The sequence below is a fragment of the Dendrobates tinctorius genome, unplaced genomic scaffold, assembly GCF_039654945.1.
Source record: "Dendrobates tinctorius isolate UK_male_01 unplaced genomic scaffold, ASM3965494v1 ptg000047l, whole genome shotgun sequence".
In the NCBI taxonomy this organism is placed as follows: domain Eukaryota; kingdom Metazoa; phylum Chordata; class Amphibia; order Anura; family Dendrobatidae; genus Dendrobates; species Dendrobates tinctorius.
In genome coordinates this window covers 7,737,247-7,744,958 of record NW_027361715.1, presented here as the reverse complement: position 1 = coordinate 7,744,958, position 7,712 = coordinate 7,737,247, and the positions used below count along the sequence as shown (strand labels likewise).

Sequence of the window (7,712 nt, the reverse complement as noted above, 5' to 3'; positions counted from 1 at the left end):
CACAGCGCCCCTTAGCGGACACAGCGGTCACTGCACCACAATATATATATATATATTTCTATAAATTCTTATTCAGTAAGTATCTATTTATAAATAATGTTTGTAGTGATTACATAATATTAACATATATATTGACTACAGTTCACTTCCCGATTTTGGACCATTCTGTCCTCCCCTGCCCATTGTCAATGTATGTGTGTGTGTTTTTTACTTGTTTTGGCGCTTCATCTTTGTAATAAATCCCCTTTTTATTCTTACCTTTGAGTGTGTGCACTATGTTTCTGCGCAGCTTTTTCTTCCTTACACATTGTATTTTAGCGCAATAAGTTGCACCCCGATTCTTAATTATTATTTTTGTGGTGCCCACTATGCAATTATTTTGTTGGTTTCCATTAAACTCTGGTGTGCTGCAATAGTTTCCATGGATAGGCTCTGTCTAAGAAAGAAATTGGACATGTGCACATCCCCATAGAATAACATTGGTCCGAGTTGATCCGATGTTTTGTCGGATCACATTTGAATCGATAATTCAATCACGTGCACGAGCCCTTAGGCCCCCTTCACACTTCCATATAAAAATACTAGTGGTAAAAACTGTACCGGTGTCATCAGTGTTTTGCACCTGTGTGCCATCAATGTTATTTCTGTTATGGCAAAAGAAATGACAAAACGTCTCCTACACTTTGCAAAGCCAAACGGATACCATCCTCCTTTCATACAGACCCATAGACTTAAAAAACAAAAAAACAAATCTGAACTGAGAAAAGTAAGTTAATGTGTATGCACAATGTAGGTGCATATTAACACATGACCATTAACCAGAGAAAACAAAAAGCAAAAAACACAAATATCCTGAACTAAAAAGTAAAAAATATACTGCAAATAATGCATAAAGGTAGTAATAATAATAAGGGTATTTAGTAAACATAATTTTGATCAAAATAATGTAAAAGACCCATAGACTTGTATTGGCCTTTGTCATCCGTGTTGCCGGAAAAAAACACTGCCATGTGCGCAATAGCAGTTTATATTGGGTAGGTGCAAACACGGAGGCCTCAGGGCGCTATCATATTGTGTTTAGACACTCGTTCGGTGGCCCTGTTGAGGCTTACATCTGAACCCCCATGCAAACTGGGATTCGGCCGTATGAGCCGACGGAACCATAGACTATAATGGTACCGGTGGAGCAAACATGCACTATGTTGAGCATTATTTTCAGGCGTATACACCTACTGGAGGCAGACACTCAGACGTGGTCTACTAAGTTTGGGTGTCCGCCTCCAGTAGGCGTATACGCCGGAAAATCATTATAGTCTATGGCGTCCGAATCCCATTTTGCCGGGGTGGGGTTGGGGGATACGGCAGCAAGCCTTGTTGGGGCCACTGAACGAGTGCCTAAACGCAATGTGAAAGCATCCTTATTTAGCGCCGTTAATTTCACAGCACATCTTCATCATCACTGTCCCCATTGGGGCTCGCAATCTAAATAATAAACTATTTGCACTCAGTTCTTTACTCTACGCGTTGCTGACTCTGCAGCTCTAATTTCCCGATACAGAAACACATTTATTGAAGCATTTTACACTACGACACTTAACGTATAACATAGTCTCGGCGACCCGTACATTAACAAACCCTCCGCTGAGAAGACAAGTCGTTGGGTATAAGAAGCAAAGATTACAGGCTCCTGCATCATTGTTAGCTCATGCTGTGCACTGTGCCAGAACACACACACTGTACACAGCCTCCACTGTGAGGAAACACAGACAAGAGGCAAAGCAACCTCTTACTGGGACTGTGTGACAATGCAAACCCCCCTGGCAGGCAGCACTACACCTAGGTCACAGCTGCTGCAGCACAGCATCCCTGGAACAACAGTGGGTGCCTCCTTGCATCAGTATGTCCACACTATGTACACAGTAGCAGCTGTACTCAGTGGGAGTGGTGGAGGGAGGAGGGACCCAGCTCCTGCTTGTCATTGCCTATTACTATTCATTTCTCCCAGGGAGCCCTGCCAGCAGCAGCTTCTGTCTCTCCACCACTTCTAACTCCACTCTGCAACCGTTGGCTGCAAAGGACTTCTTTTTTTAACTTGTTTTGTTCTTCGATAACCCCCCTTAACTCCTAAACCCCCTCCCTTTCTTTTAAAGAGGTCATTTCATAGAAACTCATGTATCCATCATTGAACGAACCCTTACTGGTGGAATAAAGTCCTCTGGATTCTGTTTGGAGTTTACTTTGTTCTCTCTTCTTAGTATGGTTTGACAGTGATTCTCTGCTTTTTTTTTTATTTTTTTTGTGGTGCTTGTGCTGTGGGATCTCCTGATCCCAATAACCCAACGCGTGGCTCCTTTGTGTATAGCAGCTGCTGTGCATCAATGCCTAGGCTAGTCCTATGGTTTGGCTGCTTGCTTTTTTTCAAAAACTACAAGCCCTGAATCTTTCAACCAGAAGAACCTCCTAGAACTCCTCCTGTCTTCTCTGTCCCTTAGCCTGGAAGAACTAACACCTTAAACCCTCTGCACTGCAACTTGTATTTTACCTGCACCTGAGAACTCCCAAGAACAATTTCGAATGCTGCTGATCCACTGCTGCTACTACTACTCCCACTAGGACTGCTGTCAATTGCAACTTGACTACTTAAAACATGGATGTAAGGTTTTACCCTGCAGCTGCTGGGAATGCCCTGACTGGAGAGTCACCCAATCTGGACTTTTCCCAATGTTTAGACTACTACAGTTACAAGGTGATTTACTGTTTATTTACTCTTCTTCCTCCTTATTTGTAAATAGTCACTTTCTTTATTTACTCTTCTTCCTCCTTATTTGTAAATAGTCACTTTCTTTATTTACTCTTCTTCCTCCTTATTTGTAAATAGTCACTTTCTTTATTTACTCTTCTTCCTCCTTATTTGTAAATAGTCACTTTCTTTATTTACTCTTCTTCCTCTTTATTTGTAAATAGTCACTTTCTTTATTTACTCTTCTTACTCTTTATTTGTAAATAGTCACTTTCTTTATTTACTCTTCTTCCTCCTTATTTGTAAATAGTCACTTTCTTTATTTACTCTTCTTCCTCTTTATTTGTAAATAGTCACTTTCTTTATTTACTCTTCTTACTCTTTATTTGTAAATACTCACTTTCTTTATTTACTCTTCTTCCTCTTTATTTGTAAATAGTCACTTTCTTTATTTACTCTTCTTCCTCCTTATTTGTAAATAGTCACTTTCTTTATTTACTCTTCTTCCTCCTTATTTGTAAATAGTCACTTTCTTTATTTACTCTTTTTACTCTTTGTTTGTAAATAGTCACTTTCTTTATTTACTCTTTTTACTCTTTGTTTGTAAATAGTCACTTTCTTTACTCTTCTTCCTCTTTATTTGTAAATAGTCACTTTCTTATTTACTCTTTTTACTCTTTGTTTGTAAATAGTCACTTCCCTTCTGACTCTCATCCTGATCTTTTGATTGTGAGCTTTTGTGTCTCAGGAATTAGAAGAGAAATGTCATGTTGATAGTCTCCTAGCTAAAAAAGAAAGACCAGCAATTAATGTGGTATCATTGGTGTGTCATCAAGCTTTTCAATTAATGAGTGCTTACTATTAGTCACATTTGAACATCCTAATTACTAAACGATGTGGGGATATTGAGCTGCACATGTGCTAATTATGTTCAGTCTTTGTACTAGGAACTTTCTTGGGTTGAGGTTTTTCCTCCCTTTCCTCTCTCTTCTCCCCTTCATGCATCCACCCATGGTGTCTCCATGAGATGTATCCTAGCTCAGTCCTTTGTCATAACGTTGCAGTGTTTTGACAACAGTATATTTGATGTGAATGGATAGACACAGTGTGGAATGTTTGACTTGTACTGTGTGTGCCTACCTTGCCTCTTGTGCTATTGTTAGGGGAGGGGGGAGAATAAATTACCGCCTCATCTTATATCTGGATTATAAACTGCTCCTTTGCTTAATCACTTTTCATAACAAATGACAGCTGGCAGGGACTGGGGGGAATTAGAACTACATTATCTTATTATTCAAAACTAATGGATTTTTTTTTCGCAAGGATGGTTAATTACCCTTTTTTAAAAAAAAAACTTGGTTGTAATGATTAGTGTGTTGTGGATTTGGCTACTAGGACCATTGAGTGGTTTTATGTGTGGCTTTATTTACCTTATTACAGGGCTGCTGTTCTTACCTATGGCATGGTCAGCGTTCACAGTGGTCGACTTATTGGCGTACGACCAATTCTTATTTTCGCGAAGGATCGTTTTTTCTGCAGGACGATCCCATGTGGCTTTTTTTTTTCACAAGTAAAAGTTGTTTTTTTTTTGCGTCCTACATAAATCCATCCCTTTGGGACGATATAAATAGAAAATGACCTTTTTAGTGGCAGGTATTGTTTTAATGATAAGGGCATGGAATTAGTAAATTAATAGATTGGTATCTTTTTTTTTTTTTTTTTTCCCTACAACAAAGAAGGACACGTAGGAAATGATGATTTATTGTTTGGTTCAAAAAAATAATCAGTGGGTTTTTTTTATACTTTTTTGCATGCTGTGTAACTTTTAGTCCAAGCAGTCACAAGATTATTCGTCTTAAAACATGCCTATAAATACACTAATAAAATTATATATATATATATATATATATATATATATATATATACACTTCCATATTGCTCTCTACTATTATTTTTTATACTTCTGAAAAAAAAAAATCTATATATATATAGATAGATTTTTTTTTTCCATTTTTTACACACCTGTATGGTCACGCACACGAAATATGCATTATGGAAACTTTTGAGGAGTTGACATATTCAATTGCTAACCTGATTGGAAATTCAGCACAATTTTTTTTTTTTATAAATATCTATGTATATGTATGTGTGTGTGTGTATATGTGTATATATATATATATATATATAATTTATTTTTTCACTATTTTCTTGCCATGGAGGGACGACATCTTCAAAATATTCGTATCCCTGTGTATACTGCACTTTTCCAACTTTTCCAACTTCTGAAAATATATCAGGTGTCCATTAAGTTTGATATGCAATTTGCGTGGTGTGCTTTGTGTGACATGTGTAATTTGTGCACGGTGTTTTGCATGTATTTGTGTTCATGAATTTCAGCTGATGTATCACCATTGTGTTTACAGCGCCGCAGCATATGTTGGCTCCTTATGCAGCATATAGCATTACGTTGTGCTTCCAATGGGCTGCAGGCGAGGGCCGCCCCTTTAATAAAACGATTGTCGACGTACCAGAGCGATCGAACGGCAGAAGAGGTGCATCCTGTTTAATAAAATGACAGCCTGAAGTACCTTTCTAGATTCAATTTGTGCCTGATCCAGTTGATGTCAGCCCAATAATGCTTTTTTTTTTTTTTTCTCCCAGAACGCACACCCCCTTCTTATACCAATAGCCAATGAAATTGAAATGTTCTCCACTGGCTGCCTAATAGGAATGGCCCCCTACTAAGGGGCATTATTTCAAGGTAATTCATTGAATTTTCAATGAGGATATTTGTCTTTAGTGATGCAGCCTGTGTGACAAACACCACTGAGTGATCAGGATTGATGTCACTTTACATTGAATGGGAATACTTCAGTGGGCAAATTCTTCAGGCTGTTATGCATTAATCAGAGCAGAAGCCTGGGCCGGGCAAGTGAACATGTGCAAGGTGGGATAGGTTATTTCTAATTGATTTCTTCTGCTTTAGTAAAAAGTGAAGAAATAAGTCACAAAGTTATGTATGTGGCGTGTGTGTGATATATCATTATAAAATGTGTCTTGTATTGATGTTACATGGTGTAAAGATTGGTGTAGAATGCAGGTAAAGCGGCTCGCAAGCGCGAGAGAGAGGATGGCGGCTGCATGAACGTTTGGCTAAGGCCTCCTTCACAAGTTCCCTATAAAACACGAACATGTAAAACCGGTACCGGTGTCAACAGTATTTTTCCAGTATGGATAAAGAAATAAATTACAAGGCTTCTTCTATACTTTGCAACGAAAGGCATATGGATGCCATCTGTGTGCTGATGTGTTTTTTAATGGACCTTGTATTGGCCCTTGCCATTCGTACTACCGGGAAAAACATAAATGTCTGTTTTTGTACGGACACATGGTCTAGGTTACAATATGTACGCAGTGTCAGACTGAAAAACATTGGGCCCACCGGAGGATTTGATTCTGAGGGCCCATCTTTCTCCTCCACTGAAAAGCCCCATAGCACCTGCAAGGTTTGCACTATGAACTCTTCTGAAGGAGAAGCCAGGGCCCATCGGAGGATTCTCCGGTTATCTGGTGGTGGTATCTATGAGAAAAAAAATGGTACAACATGGAATGGAACAGACGTGTTTTAGGAGGCCTAACGGCCATCTCTCCCGACTTCAGAGTACACGTAGCTGTTTAGAACGGGCAGCCATTCAAGAAAGAATGTTCTGACCGGACAGTACTGACAACGACATTATCTACCCCAAGAAAGAGAGGATGGAGTGTTTTTAATGCAAATTACTTGATCCTTTTTAGGAGGCCCCTGATTCTTATCTGATTGTTGACAGATCCCTACAAAATCAGCAAGTTTGGCCAGTGTTACTCTTAATAATTACGGGAGACCATACGTATATAAAATATATGGGTTGATAACATCTACATTCTCCAGTAGGATTTGGGGTAGTATTTTACCATAATTATTTATTTGAGAATTTAATAACAGACATCAAGTAGAAACACATCAGTCAAGGGGGGACATATTATTGATGCACCCTGTGCAGCCTAACAGGGGCCCCGGAGGTTTGTGGGCTCATATCTGCTTCCAAAGCAGGTGGAATTTTGCTTTATGATGAGCTATAGGACTGAAAAGGACCCATGTACTGTTCTTGAACATGGGCCTTCTGTCTGTGTCTGCCTGTGACATCAGCAGTATGTCACTTTTTGGTAATAAAACTGAAACATTACTCTACACTTTCCAGAAAATTTCCCACCATATACATTGATCACTAGGCCTCACACTATGTCATGACATTGTGGGGCCTTAGGGTACCATTACACTTAGCGATGCACCAGCGATCCCGACAACGATATGGATCGCAGGTGCATCGCTAAGTGGTCGCTAGTGAGCTGCCACACAGGCAGATCTCACCAGCGACATCGCAGGGGTCGGGGGTCGCTACTTACCTGTCAGACGCGGCGATCCTGACGTCCGCCCACCCGCGTCCACGCGTCGCTCATCGGCGCCACAGGAAGCACCCGACGAGAAATGGTCCAGGATGTTCTCGCGCGACCAGCGATGAGCAGTGGGGGAGCTGGTCGGAGGTAAGTATCAGACATAGAGATATCGCTAGCAATATCGCTGCTACATCACAAAATCGGTGACGTTATAGCGATATTGCTAACGATATCACTGTGTAACGGGAGCTTTAGTATTCACAAGAGATGGCCTTAAGTACGGAGAAGGAAGTGTTCTCTGCTATTGTCAACTGTTGTGGAAGTTGGCCGAGGGTGGTGCAAAGCTTTTTGTTTTTTTTTAACTAACCATTAAAAATGAGGTCCCAGGTAAAAATTTCTCAAATTTTGAGGGGCAATTTGAATGGAGAAGTGGTAGCGCATGCACACTGCAACTTCCTTCAAGTTTTATTGGACTGATGCCTCATAACATGGTCAAGACTAGGGATGAACGGATCCATGGAAGTTTGGCTTCGATGGG

At 40.0% G+C, this 7,712-nt stretch overlaps 1 protein-coding gene across 1 annotated transcript in view; it reads left to right on the top strand.

The window, feature by feature from the left end:
- The first annotated feature begins 2,004 nt into the window (after positions 1-2,004).
- Positions 2,005-7,712, top strand: part of TOX3 (TOX high mobility group box family member 3) — a 178,337-nt gene continuing 172,629 nt past the window's right edge. Inside the window, exon 1 of the mRNA XM_073576190.1 lies at positions 2,005-2,746. Within this exon, the coding sequence (XP_073432291.1) occupies positions 2,648-2,746 (99 nt within the window). The 5' untranslated portion in view covers positions 2,005-2,647. The remainder of the gene's footprint in view (positions 2,747-7,712) is intronic.